At 31.6% G+C, this 19,490-nt stretch overlaps 2 protein-coding genes across 2 annotated transcripts; both read right to left on the bottom strand.

Moving 5' to 3' along the window:
• Nucleotides 1-622: 622 nt before the first annotated feature.
• LOC106659131 (fatty acid synthase-like) lies at nt 623-10,524 on the bottom strand. Its single transcript, XM_014381497.2, has 14 exons — nt 10,259-10,524; nt 9,079-9,329; nt 8,787-9,018; nt 7,570-7,988; nt 7,167-7,460; nt 6,808-7,024; nt 6,574-6,734; nt 6,143-6,460; nt 5,537-6,063; nt 5,191-5,468; nt 4,721-5,107; nt 2,778-4,642; nt 1,884-2,594; nt 623-1,544 (listed from the first exon to the last, which is right to left on the bottom strand). Exons 1-14 carry the CDS (start codon nt 10,389-10,391, stop codon nt 1,413-1,415), a joined length of 5,925 nt encoding a protein of 1,974 aa, XP_014236983.1. The 5' UTR covers nt 10,392-10,524; the 3' UTR covers nt 623-1,412.
• Nucleotides 10,525-13,556: 3,032 nt separating this feature from the next.
• On the bottom strand, nt 13,557-16,281 carry LOC106658815 (glucose dehydrogenase [FAD, quinone]-like). Its single transcript, XM_014380940.2, has 3 exons — nt 15,953-16,281; nt 15,551-15,868; nt 13,557-15,086 (listed from the first exon to the last, which is right to left on the bottom strand). The coding sequence occupies exons 1-3, from the start codon at nt 16,181-16,183 to the stop codon at nt 13,785-13,787; spliced, it is 1,851 nt and encodes a 616-aa protein (XP_014236426.1). The 5' UTR covers nt 16,184-16,281; the 3' UTR covers nt 13,557-13,784.
• Nucleotides 16,282-19,490: the final 3,209 nt, after the last annotated feature.

Here is a 19,490-nt window from a genome sequence, read left to right as displayed (position 1 = left end):
TCGGGGTCTGGCGCACACACGCCCGAGAGATCGTGAATTTTATATGTGCAACAGGCGGGAGCGGCTTTTGTTGTCTGTACCGATGCTTTTGCTACCGCCTCTTCTTTCAATCGAGAGCTGATGCTTAATTGCTCGTTCATTAAGTTACGAATACTTACGTTGGCTAGACTTTATCATCGACCGACGCATACTTCGCCTGTGCTACATAATTACATATAAACACGCACGAGAGAGAGAGAGAGAGAGAGAGAGAGATCCGATAAGTTTCTGCATGCGGTTAGTGTGCAAAGATGAGCTTTTTTCTCGTTTCTCTGCTTTTGCTACTGCGGTAAAAACTGTCTCCGAGAACGAGTTTCGATGCAGACATGAACCTTTTTTTATTTAAAACTAATTTAAAGTAAAATATTCAAAGTAAAGTAATTTTTCCCAAATTATCATGGGGTTTAGTATCGAAATTGTCTTTTAATTAATAATATCTATATCACTTTCATGCCTTTTCTTGAATAAATTTTTCGTAATACACAGTAGGCACTTTCACGCGCTATAAATATGAATATATGAAAATAATCTTGCTAGGTTTTCGATAATATTATATTTTTAAAATAGTATTAACAATTACATGTTGAGGTTTATTATTTTGTATGCTTTTTAATGAAATTATTTCTCACATTTTATTCATAAGTTTTTAATTAAAATATCCATTTATGTATTGAAGCATGCGCTGAAAATCATCATTCATACAATTTACATTCCAAATTTTCAATATGAGAGAATTTATTCATGTACTTGTGGTTCAAATCTTTACATCACAAACTTGATTGAAATCGAAATGAAAAACTGAAAAACCTCACCTGATATTTTATTTGCACTATGAAATGAATTTTCTTTTCTTTTTTTATGATTTGTTTTTTAACATTAGACTTTGATCTACATTTCATTTAATAATTATAGTGAAAAGGTCTGATCATGTTTTAACATAAAAGAAACTGAACTCTTGGTTATCGTTTTAGATTACATATTTTTTCAACTTATGTCTTACTTATTTTAATATACAAGTTAATTTTTGAACAGATTTTCGTAAAAATATTCTTATATATCAAAGTAAAATATTAAAATATGATTTGATTTACTGCATCTTAAATGATTCGCCTCAGAAATCATATAAATGGGCAAATTTTACATTATTTCACTTAGAAGTTTACACAAATCAATTGTTTATTATTGTTATTAAATGAATAATACCAGCATTAACTATATTTTATAATCGTTCAAATTTGAACCTTATAAAATTTTATTTAATTTACACATTTTCAATCTTTACACCTACTTCGAACTTTACAATTTGAAGATATATTTTTTGGAGTGGACTACTGAGTTTTAAAAATACAATCTGCTATATCAGATACAATTATCTATACTTGAATGTGTGCAAAATTGTCACTAGTCACGCCGTATTGTTCGTAAAGCCCTGCTTCAAATATCTCAGCTTCTCTTTGTTCTGGGTCCGTAATATTAGCCAATGTATCAATTTCATCTTCTTCCACCTTTTTAAAAAAATGCATAAAGTATTATATAAATAAAAATTACATAAAATAATATCAAGTCATTTTTTCAAAATAAAAAATAGAACTTTACACTATTTTATATTATTTAAAGCAATACTATGTACACCATGGTAATATTTCAAAACGAAAGAGTTGAAGAAACTATTTTACAATTTTTCATGTTACTTTTTGAAAATTCTACAACTAAAATAAACATTTTCGTCTCGATTACGTGATCGAAAATGTTAATTTTAGATAGGACGTCATGAAAAACTGAATCCACTAAATGTATACTTTTATTAGCATAATTAATTTTTTGATAAAAAAAATTTGTTTTACCTCATTGGTATTTGTAGCGTAGTAAACCACATTTACTGATGTTTCTTCCAAAGCTAATATTTCATCAAGTTTTTGTAAATACTTTTTCACCGGTAGCAAACTGTTATTCTGTTCACTATCTATTCCCAAATTAATTAATAATCCGTGCAGTCCATCTTTCTTCCTTTTTTGCAACAATTTCAGGACAGCGTCATTTTTCGCTTCACTTTCCTTAGAAACCATTTTCATTTTTAATGTAGATGTTACATTGACGGATGAACATACTAAAAATAGACTAAGTTCTGGACAAGATGTTCTTGATTCCATATCTACGATTTGAGTAATCGCATCACTGGTAGATTCTTTTGTTTTAATTCGGGTATCCATTCTTCGTAGATCAATGATGCCATCAATCGGTCCTAACGAATTGGCTTCTTTAATCAAACCTTTTATATTTTGCGGCTGGGAAGTATCAATATCTTTCCGCAAAATGATTTTCACACCGTAGCTTTGCCACAAATTCAAACGCAAGGTCTCATATCCGTTTGCAGTACCTGATGAACTAGCAATCACAAAACGCCTAGCTCCTCTGACAATGAGCAAATCAATTAGCTCTAAACTGAAAGTACTTAAACCTTCAAGGACCAAATAAGATTTGACGCTTGAAAATCCATGACGTGGAATTGCTACAGCTTCTTTGCTCTTATCGTCTGGTTGAACTTTTACAATAATCTGAAATGATAGTCAAAAATAAAAATGTGAGAAATTTGAATTTGACAAAAAGTAAATAAATCGGATTAAACCCAAATCAACGTTTCATCGCGTCAATTTGATGAGCTTATTATGTTATTAAAATTCGTATAGCTTATTAATTTCATTTTAAAGAAGCTTACAACATAATTTGTAATAACTTACTTTTCCGTTGCTATTTTTTAGCAGTTCGTTGTAAGCTTGAGTCAATGATTCCCTTGCATATACAGTTCTAGCCAAAGGTTTTACAGAACCACTATTTATACCTTGTCTTACGAGATCCGATATGGTTTTTTTAGAAGCTTTGTCGGATGTAAGTATGCGTTTCGGTACAACTGAGTACAAACTGATTTCTCTCAAAAATATTTCCATTCCAATGCTTTGATGAATTTTATCCTCGCTCAGATCACTGATTAAGATAACTCTACCATTGTGTTTCGTCATCGTGAAGAAAACTTCCAGTGACTTAATTTCACCTTGATTACAGATAACAACATCAACTCCCTTGCCCGATGTTGCCAGTAAAACGTCATCGCGGAAACTGTTTCTCCATAATTTGAGAAGTCTATTGTTGGGTAGTTTAGGAGCAACAGAGAGGATTAGTTTCTTTTCAATTTCAGTGTTGTACGTGACGAAAACATCGCATTTGCTGTCAACAGCTAACTGAAGTAACGCTAATCCAATTCCATCACAAACATTAGTTAGCATAACTTTTTCGTCTTTTTTCACTTCAGCTTTTACTTTAAGAGCAGAGTAAGCAAGTACGTAAGATAATGGTACTGTTGCCGCATCTTCAAGGCTCCAAGATTTTGGTACTTCCCACATCAAGTCAGGATCGGCAGAAACGATGTTAGACATAGCATTTCCACAGCAAACGCCCATAACTCTGTTCCCTTTACTGTCTAGTCCTGAATATTCAAGTCCCGGGCTAATCTTATTCAATCTATTTTGACCCACCATTTCTGAGGTATCAGCATAGAAGTTTTCATGAACAATAAGTATGTCCTGTGAATTCAAAGCTGCATATTCTACTTTCACAGGATTTACGATATTTTCATGAATCGAACCTCCAACCCAGGCAATGCTATTCGGATCGTGAGAATGTTTTTTATCTGCCTTCCAAAATTTACACATTTGAGGATTGAGCTCAACATTCATTTGACGCAATGTAGCCCACAATTTTTTTTGCGTCAACAAATTTATTAACAAGTCCAACTCCAATTGTTTTGTATAAAATTCCTCAGTGAATATTTTTTCAGAAACTTTTGGCTCTTCTATGCCGTAAATTCTGACTTTTTCCAAGCTTGATTGATTTTTGATCTGTTCGACAAGATCTAAGATGTGAGTATGATTCTTTGTATTTGAAAGAATAACAATTCGTTCATCAGAAGCAGCTAACTTGGTATTTTTAATTTTCTTCACGACTTCATCAACATTGTTGGTAGCATTCAAAATGTGAACTTTTTTGAAAGATTGCTTCTTTTTCAATAATATAAGAGTTATATTTGTAATGTTCCTCGTGAAAACCACTCCAAGACCCAAAGAGTTTGCAGTTTTGGTAAACATATCAGCCTCTTTATTTTCAACAAATACAAGTAAAAATTTGCCATTACTAAGTTTTCGAGCAACTTCTTGGATGTCATGTTGTTTAATATCGTCTAGGACTGTCAATGCTTTATTAAATGTTGCCTCATCGTAAGAAATTATTTCGGTAGTAAATGATGACGCTTCTGGAATATCAAACATGGCAGAGCTATAAAATTTCCAGTTTTGATGATTATCAGTTGCAACTATCTGAATTCGTTGCAACTTGATTGAAAATATATTTTCCAGGATTATTTGAAGTATTAATCTTAAGCTTGTGGATAAACTTAAATCAGATCTATCCTTGTTAGGAATGATGCTCAATTCATCAGTGCCAACTTGATTTTGTTCCAAACTCTTGGGAATATCCGAAAATTTAACCCCTTGCATTTCCAAACCTCCTACGCATAAGTAGTTCACTTTTCTATCAACGATGGCATGCATTTCTAAAAATAAATTCAACACAGAATTTGAATATAATATAAAAGTAAAATTTAATAATAACAAAAGAAAAAATAACTCACCGACTGAATTCTGCGCTGTATCTTCTTGTAGTTTATGATCAATTACAATTCTTCGAATCGTAAGGGGCATTTGCGGTTTACGCGAATCATTGCCAAATGAAAATAGTTGCAGAGCATTATCGATGAATGTAAGCCAGTTGTCATTCCACTTTATCAAAGCATTGTTACCATCAATGGTTGCTTTTGAAACATTCTTAAATTCGTCTGGATATTCAGCCCCGCGCATTGACATTTCTTGGTAAAAATCAACCTTCGTAAGCTCATACTTTGGCTCCGTTTTTTTAGAATGTAACAAGCCTAATCTATCTTGACTTGGCGCTTTGGTTTCTTTGACTGTTCCAGAAATTAATAAAGTTTCATTTTCAGATACCTCAAAATTGCCAGTGCCTAAAAATCAAAAGTAAAAATTTTTAATATCTTTCTTAATTTAACAAATCAATTAAATTATAAGAAATAGCTGTTAATTTTACCTTTAGCGACCATTACATTTAGCTTAATTGAATTATCTACGACCACAGTAAGTACATTGTGAATTTTAATGTCTTCAAAAACAATATCAAGAACTTGTTCTTTATCAAAACTTTGTAAAATTTCCCATGCATGTACTAAACATTTTGAAACTGGTACAGGAATTTTGCCGTTGACAACAGTTGGCAACAAGTGCTGATTTTCTGGCTCGAGCAAATTAATTTCAAGTACTTTTTCACCTTCTCTGATAGGTTCTTTCGATTCATAGTAATTGACCAACCTGTTGAGATTCGGTGATTTCAATTGTTGATGCAATTAAAAATAAATTTAAAAGAATATAAAATTTACCAATCAGTTGTATGATCCCATCTGATGAGAGAAGATATTGAAGGTGTTCCTCGTCCCACTGGATATGAAACTTTCGGATATAAATTGGAAATCTGAGGTTGCATGCCAACATTGTACATTTTTCCCAGAGCGGTAAGCAACACTTCTAAATTATCTGGATGACCCCTTCGTGTCAAAGCAATATTTATGCATGTTTCTGGTAATGATCTTTTTAAGATAGCTTGTAATAAGCCATGAGGAGCAATTTCTATGCAAACGGCATTCGCTGGTATTACACGAGAAGATTCTTCAAATAAAACTGGACTTAAAAGATTGTTAGTATGGTATTCAGCTGAACACAGTCTGGCTTTCAAGGTATTCCATTCGCTTTGTGGTACCGAAGTACTGATCCACTTAGAACTACGTGGATTAGGTTTAGGAATGACTTTTTGCAAACGTTCCAAGAGCTTAGGACCAGCTGCCGCAATATAACGACTGTGATAAGCAATGTTACTGCAAGGTACTTCTCGAGCGAAAATTCCTTTAGCCTTTAAAATGAATTTAAACGTACGATCAAATATATTTTCAGAAATAATAATTATTTATACAATAGAAACCATCGCTTACCGTCAAGTCTGCCACAAACTTTTTCATGGACTCAGCTGGTCCACTAATGGTTGTGCTTTCTGGCCCGTTGTGACATGCCACATCAATATCTGGAGGGCACAACGGCTTGACCTGATCAAAACCAAGACCAACTGCAGCCATTGAGCCTTTTTGCAAATTGCTCTCCGTAGAAGCTAAGCCGCGAGACAAAGCTGCTAGAACCATTTGTTCAGCAGTAAAACAACCATCAGCGTAGGCACAACCAAGTTCTCCCACGGAGTGTCCAATAATAAAGTCAGGTTCAAGACCCACTGCTTTCAAAACATCTACAAGACCGATCTGAAAAAATATTTCTATGATTACAGCTGATTTTACAGCCCCATCTGAGCGAAACTTCCCGTAATTTATTGAAATCAAAGAATGACAATATTGTAGGTAAAACTATTTATTACCTGAATAGCTGCGATGCCAACAAATGAGTTGATAATGTGATCAAACATCTTTGGATCTTTTTCAGTAATAATCCTGAATATATCATAACCAAGTGGCTTCAAAACTGCATCACATTTTCTAATGGCGGCTTCGAATATTGGTAATTTCAATAGAGCTTCACCTGAAATTTTTACAGAAAAATTTTTTATAAATAACAATATAGTTGCAATCATTTAAAAAAGTGTAAAGCTTACCCATTCCAACCCATTGAGAGCCCATTCCTGAAAACACCCACCAAATCTCTTTATTTTCTCCAGTATTAAAGAGAATCTCGCGTTTTTTAGTTTCTGGTGCAAGCATTTCTTTAGCTGGAACTACCGTGAATCCTCTGAACAAATGCGCATTAATTTCAGATTGGAAAATGTCATACATCATTTGTAATAACTCAACATCTACTGGTCTACCCTCGACCTAAAAAAGGTATGCATCATTTTTTCTTAAAATATATTTCTTTAATTTATTAAAAAAATGATTAACTAATTTATACTACGTGAAATTTTAAAATAACAATGATCATTTCATAAGTATTTATGTTTAGATAAAATCTACTTACAAAATCAAGCATAGTTGCTATTGCTTCTTCTGTCCTGCCCGATACTATCACTAGCCTCGGAATATCATCTTCTGGGACTCCATCATTTTTCTTTTCAATATTTGGAGATTTTAAAAGAACGTTTGAAAAAACTCCTACTGTAGACGTCGTATTGATTGAACTGTATTGCCCAGTCCATGGAGTTAATTCCGTTACAACTTCCTGTCTACCCGCCTGTAAACCAGCAGCTTGAGAATTCGGTTCTTCGTAATGCAAATTTGGAGGAATCTGTCCAGTTTCAGATGCTACAATCATCTAAATATAAATTTCGATAATTATTATACAATGTTTTTCGTAAAAACAAAATTATTTAGTAGATATATAATTTACTCATTGAACTTATCATAAAAAATTGTATACGCACTTTTACAATTGAATTAATTGTACCCGTACAAATGGCATTTCCTATATTAGACTTTATTGATCCAATAAGTAAAGGCTTCTTCCTTTTTCCATACACTCTATCAATTGCTTCTAACTCTTCAGTGTCTTGTTTTTTTATAGCCACTCCACTAGCTTCCAAGAAATCTATATCATCAGGTTTTAAGCCACTTTCATTGAGAAGATCTTGCATAACTTGTACTTGCGATTCCATTGTAGGGTACATAATTTCATTCAAATTGTTGCAATCTGAATGAATAGCTCTTGCATGAATTACTTCTTGATATATGCGTTTTGAATCGGTCATTCTTTGCAAAAATAAAACTGCCACGCCATCACTGCGCGTGTGACCTCCAGCATTATCATCAAAACTCCTCGTAAATCCATCGGTAGAAAGCAATCCTTCAAGTGCATAAAGTTTATTAATTTCGATTAATTCGAAAGGACGGTGATGATAAAATACAATTGCAACTTTTTAAAAAGTTACATTTGTTCTATTTTTTAAACATAGAAGTGAATTTTTGGTAACATTAAATATTAAAAAAATCATGAAAAATCGAAAGTTATCTTTGCCAATAAACATAACTGCTATTGTTAATTAAAATGAATTTTGCACTAAAGGTCGTACCACGAGGTACCAATTAAAAGATGAAAGTTAATGACCCTTTGTTCAGCCGGTCTCTTGCCGTTTTTTACTTTTTCACACAAATTGAGCACTAATATTTCATAGTATGAGAGCCTTAAAATAGTTTATGGCACGCTAACCTAAAAATCGCAACTTTGCCGCCACTTTTAGGCTTTTGTACCATAAAATATTGTATGCAACTGATACGGATATGCTTTTCCAACGAAACTCGTTACAGCCCTCGCCTTCGGCTCGTGCTGCAACCCCTCGTTTCGCTGAAAAAGTATATCCGTACCCGTTGCATAAAGTACTAATAGATAATTTGTGATTAATAGAATAGTAAACTAAAGAATTCATTAACTAGTTTCTTAAAAAAGAGTATTTGCACTTAATAAATAAATTACAAAAAAATTAAACTTTAAGATTTTGAAGATTAAATAAAAAATCGTTCGATAATGAAACTTTTTGTAACTTTAACAATAAATACTTTTCTAAGTATTGAAAAAGCTTATTGGTAATACACCATCTACAGTTTTTTTAAAATAGTTATACCCGCCATATACAATATACTTCACCTAAAGCGCGTAATTGATAAGATATGTGAGGATGCAAGTTGAGAATTGATCCAGCTACAATAGCACCATCAATACGGCCGTTTTTAATTGCATGATAAGCTCGTTCCAATGCTGCACCTGAACCAGCGTCACCACTGTCAATGTTAACGCTTGGACCAACCAGTCCTAAGAAGAAGGAAATTCGATTTGGTACCATAGCTTTACTACTTCCCATAATACCAAAACCATCGTGCTGTAACGGTAATTAAATTATAAATATTTAGTTAAAAAATAAAAGCTATTATTAACCAACCTGCACTTTGTGATGAAATACTGTCTTTTCAGACTCTGATAAATTAGTTGCTGTATATACACCAATATTAGCTCCTCTCAAGTGTCGAGGATTGACTCCAGCATCCATAATAGCCTCAAAACTATGTTCTAACAACAGCCTTGACATAGGATCCATGATGGCGCATAATTTAGTATGAACTCCAAAAAAAACGCGATCAAACTTCTCAATGTTATTACATTTTCCCAATCTTTGTGGAATTTTAGGTGAATCTGTGAATAAAAATTTGATAATTCGGTTAAAATAAATTATTAGAATTGTCCCAAATACTTTTAAATAATTTGAAATCTTTAATATATTTCAATTCTTGAATTTACAAAAATTTAAGTTAGAATCGTTATTACTTTTGAATGATTGAGAGAATTATTAGTTTCCAATGATTAAACATTTAAAAAAGTAATCGATTCCATAACTTTACGCTACCATTGTCATTTTCCAATAAAAATTAATTTTTTATTCATGTATAACTGAAAAACGAAATTTTTCTGATTGTTCACCACTGAATTGATTTCTTTTCAAACAATGTTAATTTATGCAATCAACACGAAGAATATATAATTTCATGATACACTTCACTATGTAAATTTTGAATGACACTGAAAAAAAGTTGATATCTTTTGCAAGGAAAATTAAATTTCTCACGAGTTTATAAAACCTTTTTTTCTACGATTTCAATTGATATTCTCATTTCAGATAAAAAAATGTACGAAAGTACTGTCATAGTATTTTACTGTTGCTTGAATAAATGAGACTTGTTATTCATACGCTTGCGACGGATGCGTATCAAAACTAGTGATTTCTTTAGTTTTATAAAATATCAAGTATTTGCAGAAATAGTAGTCCCTAAAAAATTATGCACATTTTGGTCATAGAAATTCTATTGAAAATAATTAATCAATGGAAACTTCAGTTCCTTGAACATTTTTTTTACTCTTATCAAACATTCAAATTGCAAATTAAAATTTAATTTACAAGTTATGAAAATTTAATTTTATTGCATGGAAACTCATGTTGTATATTGAATTAGATGTGAGTGCTTGGATTTCTTTATTTTTTTTAATTTTCACACATAAATTCACGGCACTTTATTGTCATTTACACTAATTCATGCACTTCAACTTTTAAGTAACGCTTTAGTTACCAAATTCCCATCGTCCATGTTCGGTGGTGGTGCAGTCAACTTGATTCAATAAATTATTTTGTAGTTCGGTAACATTATCAGAATTTGGAAAACGTCCGGCAACTCCAGATATTACTACCCTGTGGCCCGTCATTTTCACTTCTCGATTATTAATCTAGCCTTAGCCTGTTAGTTGGAAAGTAGCTAGAACTTTTGGCCTTTAAACTTTTCGTCGCCTATTCTATAAATTGCTCTTATTTTTAGGCCGAACGTTTCTTGCAAGTAGTTGAATCGTGACTGACGCAAACTAACAATGAAATTCACAGACAACGAAGGTGAGTTATCATAGCGGAGATTGGGAGAGGGTAATTATGAGCGAACGTGCGTATTTGCATGAAAATGAAAAATTTACTTTGATTATAGACTCATGTCTATTGAACGGAATCATTCGGTTTTTCAGTTGCTATCCGTCGTTTTGATAACTTTATGCGATTGTCCATTCGTAGTTTGTACCGAAATTTCAATGAAATTTTTTGTCAATTAATTAGCCTTCATTATTAAATTTGTGAATGCCTCAGATGTGTTCGATAGGTTTTTTCCATTATAATGCTGTGCCAGAAACTCATCGTCGGTATACTTTCAATCGATAGAATACCATCAAATTTATCAAATGTAATACAATAGAATTGTTTAATTAAATAGTTACACATTTTAGCGAAAGACTCACAGAATTGTGTTTGAAATCAATTAAAAGTCTTAAAATAATATTGCGCAAATATTTGCACCATTTTCAGTAAATGCATTTACTGAATTCAGATCTCAGTTTCCGCTTGAAATGTACAAAACTTCCTCCTGTATAATAATGGATAATGTGTCTTTCATAGTTTTTACACGTACAACATTGTCTAAGTCATAGCTTATATGTAAATTAGTACATCGACCTTTAAAAATTCTGCTTCTAGCTTGGCATAATTTACATATGTTTATATTCCAAAAAAACTTTTTCGATATTTCTGTATAAACGTGTTTTGACCATGTTAAAATTCAATTTGAATTTGAACTTTGATTTGAAAATACAATTTTAACGTAAATCGAAAAGTGAGTAAAATCAGAAGAACTTAAAAAAATCTCCTACAATGATTGCATTAGAATACGCAAAGTTATAAAATAAGTATATAATTTAAGTTTATTTAATGTATATAATTAATTTTTTATTTGAACGAAGTGCTATGCGCGTGCAAATTAAAATTTCAATAATTTCTGATGGGCAAATATTTTACTGTATCCATTTATTATAGTTAAAAAAAGTGTTTGTTTCCCTTTCTTTCTTATTCGCTCGGAGAAACGAAATTGCCTGATAAGCAGCTAAAGCCTGGCGCCAAAGTGATGGGTTTGTTAGGTCCAGTTTTTCGTAGTCTCTCTTATGTATACCGAGCACAAAAAGTATATTCTTTACATTTCGATACCTTCGCGTTGACTTTCCGCAAAAAAGAAATTACTTTGCGTGATTCCACGAATGCCATCAAGTTTTAATAAAAGAAATACAAAAGAATCTGATGCGAGGTAAATGTAAAATTCATGAATTATACCTACTTTTCGAAATATCTTCAATGCTCGTATGTGAAACGATGGAGTTACTGCTTTGAATTTGTCACAGAGAGCAAATAAATCGGCAAGAATGTTTCGAGTCAGGCCATAATAAATAATTGATTCAATTACATCTTGTGCAAATATTGGCATCAAATTTTTATTAAAAAAAAATAAATTATAAGCAATTTTCATCATTTTTAAATACCAATACAATTAATTTAACCATTTAATAAGAATAAACTTGTGCTGTATTGAAAGTTCCAATCAAACTTATCAAGGCGATAGCTAACGACAACTTATTTTTAAATTATAAGAGTTTTAAAATCAATTTAAATAATAGTACATATACTATAATAGTACATCAAAGATACATTTTCAAACAGGTTTTAATTTTAATTTTATATGTAAGTCGTTTTTTATTCATTTGTTATTTTCAGATGTACGGGTAATATTTTAATTTGGAACCGATTGGATCGATTGCTATAGTTTCATTTTAACTTTTTTTATGTAGCTACATTTCAATAGTAACATGCAACTGCTAAATAGTGAAGTAGCTCTAGTTTTTAAAACCTGGAGCATAATCAAATAAGTACAAGTATAAATTATTATTTTTCTGTATAATTATAAGTATGATAATACTAGTCAATGACGAAATATATGCAATCCTTGGGAGTAAACGGAAATCCTAATCAATTCGTGTAATCTACATTTTTGTATTGGTTGTTTAAAAGTTTATGTTTTTTTGTATTTGTATTTATATTTGTGTAAAACTTAGAAAAAATTAATATCACTGACTGTTATAAGCTTGTGAATCGTAGTAAGTAGATGATCGCTAAAAAAATGAAGAGTAGAATGAAAAAGAGAACGACTAACATGGAATGGCCCTTAGCTCGCTACGATAGTTCTTTCATCGTGACTCTTTAAGCTGATGAACTTGTCTGGCTCCTCTCATTCATTTATTCCTTTTTACACATTCCCTTCTTCAATATTTTTAATTAATTCTTTTTATTTATTTGTACTAATAATATTTTTTATGCGTCAAAAGCAAACAATATTTCAGCTCTTGTTGGCCAATTTGAAAGGATAAAATTATTTTATATTATTCAAAATTATTCATAATATTGAAACAACGAATTATCTGCGTAAAATAGAATGATTTTAAAAAACCAAATACAATAATTAAATTATTCGATGCATAAATTAAAAATGAGCTAAATTTTTTAAAAATTTGAAAAAGTAAAATTATTTGCTATTGCAAAAACTGGCGTACGCATAACCGTTTCGTGGTACAAAAACAGTCTGTACGACAAGTGCTTTATGTTAATCAGGGTCAAAGCTGTTAAAATTCACTCAATGATGTAAGAGGTTTGATCGTTGTCGCTTTTTGAACTCTGCTATCAAAATACGATTATTCTTATAATTAACTAATAATCTATTTAAAATAAAAAATAATTAATTACCATTGAATTATAAAACACACTTTTTTTAATAATCATTTTTATAACAATAATTCGATACTATTTCATTCTGTGAGAAATATCAAAGATTGAGTTTAATAATACAATTATTATTTTTGATGATAAATATTTAAAAAATTTTTTATTTATTTGATTTAACTTTACACAGTTAACAGAAAATTTTACATTAAATCCACTATATTAATGTTAATAATATTGAGAATATTGAGTAATTTTTTTTATCACTAATTTTAAAACTAAGTTTTCGCTATACTATTCATAAGATAAATACTTGATAACTTTATTAAAGTTTGTCTACAAGATGAAAATCAACTTGATATTTACTACAGATCCTGCACTATCTTTTATTGGAATTAAAATATTATGGATATTCAACCTATTATTTTATACTCTTCCATTACATGGAAATTCTTTCTATTTTATTTATTTTGTGTTAAAGTCGTCGATTAAATGATTTCACCTAACACACTTTATTCACGTTATAAGTTATTAGTTTTCTTTCGCCAGTTTTTAATCCAATATTCTTTTATTAAATCGCTTCCCTTTTCTGCTATCATGATAGTAACAGGATTGGTTGTACCTCTCGTTATCGATGGCATAATCGAAGCATCAATGACTCTTAGGTTTTTTATGTCATACACTTTCAATGACGGATCCACAACAGCGCCTTTATCATATGCGGGACCCATTTTACAAGTTCCGACGGGATGATAAGATGTATATGTGTACATTCTCGATAAGCACTCAAAATATTCATCACTATCCAAAAGAAAATATTCACATCCTGCTACAGGTACATAAGTACGGAAAATATTATTTTTCCTTAATGCATCCGTATCAGCAAATTTTTTTGCAATTTTTGCACCTTCCACTAAAACTTTGATGTCACTTTCAGTAGTTAAATAATTGGCGTAAATGAGAGGATGACTATTGGTCGGATCGGTTTTGTTCAGAGTCAAATAACCTCTACTAGTAGGAGACATCGCAGCCACATAGACATTGATAGTGTCATAATAGGAAAAAGGATAAAAACTGCAATCATCTGGACTGGAGCAATTATTTGAAACATAAAATACGGCTGATATTTCGATATCTGGAACACCCTCACGGTTTTCATAAGGTGTTTGAACGTAGGCAACCCAATCGATTGCACCGATTCCAGCTATTGGGCCTTCACGAGTCACCATCCAACGTTCTACGTCTTTTTGAATATCAAGCGGGTGCTTGACAGTCGATGTAGATTCATTTAATTTTATTTTTATGACTGGCGTCGTTGTCACGTGGTCTTGAAGATTCTGACCAACTGGCAATTCTTTTATAACACTTATACCTACTTCTTGCAACTCCTTCTTAGGACCGATACCAGATAACATTAGAAGTTTTGGAGATTCTAGAGCACCAGCTGATAGAATGACTTCTTTCTTTGCGTAAACTCTTTTAATTTTACCATCCAATGTTTTAAATTCCACGCCCACTGCGCATTTAGTTTTAGGGTTTATAATAATTTTCGTAACGGACGAATTTGGTTTAATAACAAGATTTCGTCTTCTTCCTCGAATAGGCCTGATAAAAGCATCATTAACACTTTGTCTTGACCCATCGATAGACGTGGACTGTATTCTAGATATCCCAACTTGATATCCAGAGTTGTAGTCGATTTCTTTTAAACCCAATTCTTTTCCTGCCTCAATGAAAAGATCATTTATTTTATCGTGATGAGGAAATCTGTCAACTGTCAAAGGTCCACCAGTGCCATGACTCTCTGCACTATTCACAATAATCTGCAATAAAATAGAATATCAACAACAATGTCAAGTTAAATAAAGTAATTATTATGAAATGTTTGATTTAATTATTTCTTTTTTCATTTCTCATATTTACTTATACAAATATTATCGAGAAGAATCGGATGATTTGAAAGAGATAAATTTAAATTTGGCCAATTACATTTTATCAATGAAAATTTGACGATGCAAATGGTTATAATTATTTGATATCGTAATTTAAATATAATCTGCATTTGAATAAACATATAGCACGTGAATAAAATAATCAAACAATTCAAGTCCTTTCCGGTATACGATAGCCGACTATGATGAAAAAAAATGAACGCACAAATATTATTTTATTAAATTTTGAAAGTTTTAAATACGATTCTTGTTGTAAAGATTATAAATTACGCATTTGATAAGGTAATTCAAACATTAAAATTCAAATAATTAATATGCAAAAATATTATCCTGACCTTTGGTTCTCTCAAATCTTCTGATTTCTTAAAATAAGGTAGAACTTCATCATAGCTCCATCCTTCGTTTCCAGCATCAGCCCAATCATCATAATCTTGTCTAGAACCGCGATTGTACCACATAAAATTTGTCGTACTACTGCCTCCCATTACTTTACCCCGAGGCCAGTAGCAAGAATTATTTTCAAAAGCTTTACACGCAGCTGGTTCAGGTTGTGTGTTATAATTATAATCTATTGAACTTTTGAACATCAATGGTATCATAGCCGGCATTTGACTTATTAATGGCTGTTCGTCACCAGCCTCCAACAATAATATCTATAGAAAAAAAATTATTTTAATTTCCAAAATAAATCTTACACAAACGAAATGATTATTCAATTTTAAAATCTACTATCGTACCTTCCATCGTTTGATTTCACTCAAACGATTAGCCAAAACACATCCGGCTGATCCTGCACCCACAATAATGAAGTCATACCCGTCGACACTATCTGGAACTTCATTTTTATAACTTGGTTTACTTGCATATTGTAACAAAAACGACAAAAAAGTTAAAAATGTCGATGGACAAGCATATTCTGTATATCTAGTGCTGCAAGTCACTATATCAATATCAGGTGTCCAAGTCATTTTAACAAAAGAAATTACTTGTAAAGTACGCACATCACTGTTTATATATAAAATTTAAAGAGCAAAATAGTTTATAAGAAGGGTGTTTCAACCTTTATAAGAATCGGTATACTTCACTTGTGAAGTACGTACAAGAAAGTAAGTGTACAGATGGTGCGATAATTTTATCTTATCGTTGTGTTATTGACAGAAATTTCATCTTAAAACAAAGGAAAATAACGTATTAAGATCATAATACATGTTACGTGAAATATTAATGATTATTGACTGATTAACCTTTGATTCTATCTTAGTTCTTTGCAACAAGTGGAATAACCCTGAGAATAAACTCCTATTTTTTACACATTTATAATTACACGAGAAGGTGCTCTAACAAAAGAACTTGTTTAAGGTAAGAATTTCTCGAAAATAGATGTTTTCCAACTCAAACAAATCATTAGTGGATCCATCAATTTCAACAATTTCGAACAAGAAAATTCAAACAGGTGATTATAAAATGTTGTTAATAAATTTTTGAAAAGTCATTTTGACATCACAGCCTTATAAAAAAAAGTTTATTTACAATAACATCACTGATATCAATTTTGGTTAAATATACTGTAGATAACGTAAAATGATTCGTATCCTCTTCACTTGACGTATCGTCTGTATTTTCTATACTATTTAATCAGTACTATTTGATTCTCATTGCAAATTTGCTGCATGAAATTTAAATATTAACCATCCCCATTCTCGAAAAAAACTAATTACACTATTATTGGAGGTAAAAACATTGGTTATTTAACGTCACTCATACTATGAGCTTGGAAATGCGATGATTTAAAATTACTTTTTGAGTTAAATGCATTATTTTATTAAATAAAATCATTAAAAAAAAATCACGAGACACGAACCAATTTAAAATGATTACTGTTATAAGTATTATTTAAAAGTATTTTTAACGTTACTGGCGTAAAAATTCTGCTGATTTCAAACTTAAATTTTTGAAATTTCGAAAGCTAAAAAGATTACTCATTTTCACCTACGTTCATATTGAAATATTTTAAACTCCTCTTGCATCACCTGGTTTTTTTGTTATAAATATGATTTTAGTATATGAGTACTAGACACATTCTTAATCAATCAGATTGATCTTGAAGACTATTTACAATAACTTATCACTGGAAAAATATTACATGAATGCTTATACATGCAGTGATAAAATTTCCTTTTATAAGCTTTATTTGTGCAGAATATATTAGGAAGTTTACACTGAGACAACGAAATTTTCCTTATAGATATTTAATGTACGAATAATGCTAATATTAATATAAAAAAGAAAGCCTATTTATAAATATTTTTGTTCAGAAATAAATATGAATTTTACATCGTTTGACACGCGATTGATGAAATAACAAAACTAAGTTTCTTTCGGCTAAAATAAAAAAAAAGTGACAATATTGTTTTTCCAATTAATGTTTATAATAAAAAATTTAATTTTATAGTTATAAAACTTTTCTCATCTTTAAAAGACTTAATTTGCAACTAAAATTTTAAATAATTTTTTCAATAGTTTGTTTTTTTGCCGTAAGATGTCCATATCATATAACGAAGTATATATTGTATATGATCAACTTGAACTCATAACTTCATTTTCTACCTTACCGATTGCGGCAGATGGTAAATAATTATGGTCAGACGGTTATGTACCACACATCAAAGTCGGTAAAAAAGATCGCGGTCAATACTATTGCTTCGTGCCAATTTAATAAAGAGTGTTGAATTGAAAAATATAAATTTATGTAAAAAGTGTTCTTTTCAAATTAAAAGTTTCTAATATGAAATCAACTTTAAGATAGTGTACTTGAATAGAATGTCATGAAACTGGTCAAATGTTCAAATATATGTGACTCGAAAATATTTCTGAACTTTAGGTTGATTTTTGATATTGGACTTGGACCAGCTTTACCTCGCCATACTAATTTATTAGTATATTTATAAAAAAAAAATTAAGAATTATTCAAAAATCTTGTTAGAAAGAAAGTATGCATTCAAATAGGAAATTTTCTCATTGTAATTATCTGTCGATCATTTATTTCATAAATGCCCTAGCAAGAAATACGCGTCACAAGTAGCGTGCAGAATTGTACATCTCTTACGTTCAGATAAGAACAAAGCAGCATGAATGGGCACACGTATTATCGAGCGTGACTCTGTATGAGTATTTGCACGAACAAGCAAGCGCGATACTGTATGAATGCTTACACGTGCAGAGCGGCTCGCGCTTGTGTGCAGCATGCATGACTTGCGCTTGCGACCACTCCACAAAATCGCGATACTTCTGCCATAAGGCATGCGATTTAATGATCGGCCCGGGCAATAAGTAACACCCGAATGCCGGCGAAGGTCGAGTCCCGAGTTACACCGATGCTCGGGCAGGCGAACTAGACAATTAGGAAAATGACCCAAGCATCCGCTAAAACAGCAGCGCGTGTGTTGTTTATGGGCTCCGCAAAATCGACCGGATGCGAAAATTCTCAGACCTCGAGCTCGGGAGGACATAAGTCAATGGCAGTCCCCGCCCGAACAAACGGGTGGCGCAAAGGCAAATCAGTATATATACCGCGACGTGAGGGAGTCTCAGGGAGATCAGTTACTGCTATTGAGTAGAGCGTAGCTCTAGGCAGATCAGTCACGACATTCAAGTAGAGCGAACCTCTGGCCAGCTCGATCGCGAATCTAAACTAGTTTCACAGTGCTCGAGTCCAACGGATCAATATGATTTTTCATGGCACTCTTCCTTGGAAATGACTATACAGCAATTCGTAGCCTAAGTTCTCATTGATGCACGCTTTTGTGGGGTATATAAGTCGAATTTTCTGGCCCCGTGTCACTTGTCATAAGCAAAAGAATTAACTGAGCAATCCTGAAAGCTTCGAATGTTTACAAATATTAAACAGAATTTGTACTAGCAGTTATGGTATAGAAATTTTGTGGGCAGACGTGAGAGATGTATATAGATATAATAGTATTTAAGCTATTAAAAATATGCTCATACAAAAGAAAACTTGTGCAAAAAATTATGCCATCATGAAAAAAACATCATCAAACGCTGCCATAATAACGCAACAAATGAACCTATGAATCTGGCAAGGTATCATTCGTACACCTGAAACTTGTACACGGGCATTTCTGTACCCAAGTAAAATGTGTCCAATATTTGTACACATAATCGAACTTTTTTTTAAATTTAAAAAATTACGATTACGATTATTTTTTTAAATTTTCTGAAATTAAAAAAAAATTTCCATTATGTGTACAAATATTG

Source organism: Trichogramma pretiosum, unplaced genomic scaffold (genome assembly GCF_000599845.2).
Source record: "Trichogramma pretiosum strain Unisexual culture from Peru unplaced genomic scaffold, Tpre_2.0 scaffold2, whole genome shotgun sequence".
Taxonomy (NCBI): domain Eukaryota; kingdom Metazoa; phylum Arthropoda; class Insecta; order Hymenoptera; family Trichogrammatidae; genus Trichogramma; species Trichogramma pretiosum.
Note: the sequence above shows the minus strand (reverse complement) of the source record. Positions and strands in the feature narration are given on the sequence as shown.

Bases quoted from the DNA above. Each gene is read 5' to 3' on its own strand.
- LOC106659131 (XM_014381497.2), bottom strand. From the start codon at position 10,391: ATGACGGGCCACAGGGTAGTAATATCTGGAGTTGCCGGACGTTTTCCA. The intron at 9,330-10,258 runs GTAACTAAAGCG...TTTTATTCACAG, and splicing joins ACATGGACGATGGGAATTTG to ATTCACCTAAAATTCCACAA. The intron at 5,469-5,536 runs GTAAATTTTATA...GAATCTCAACAG, and splicing joins TGGGATCATACAACTGATTG to GTTGGTCAATTACTATGAAT.
- LOC106658815 (XM_014380940.2), bottom strand. From the start codon at position 16,183: ATGACTTGGACACCTGATATTGATATAGTGACTTGCAGCACTAGATAT. The intron at 15,869-15,952 runs GTACGATAGTAG...TTTTTTCTATAG, and splicing joins GTGAAATCAAACGATGGAAG to ATATTATTGTTGGAGGCTGG. The intron at 15,087-15,550 runs GTCAGGATAATA...ATTTTATTGCAG, and splicing joins AAGATTTGAGAGAACCAAAG to ATTATTGTGAATAGTGCAGA.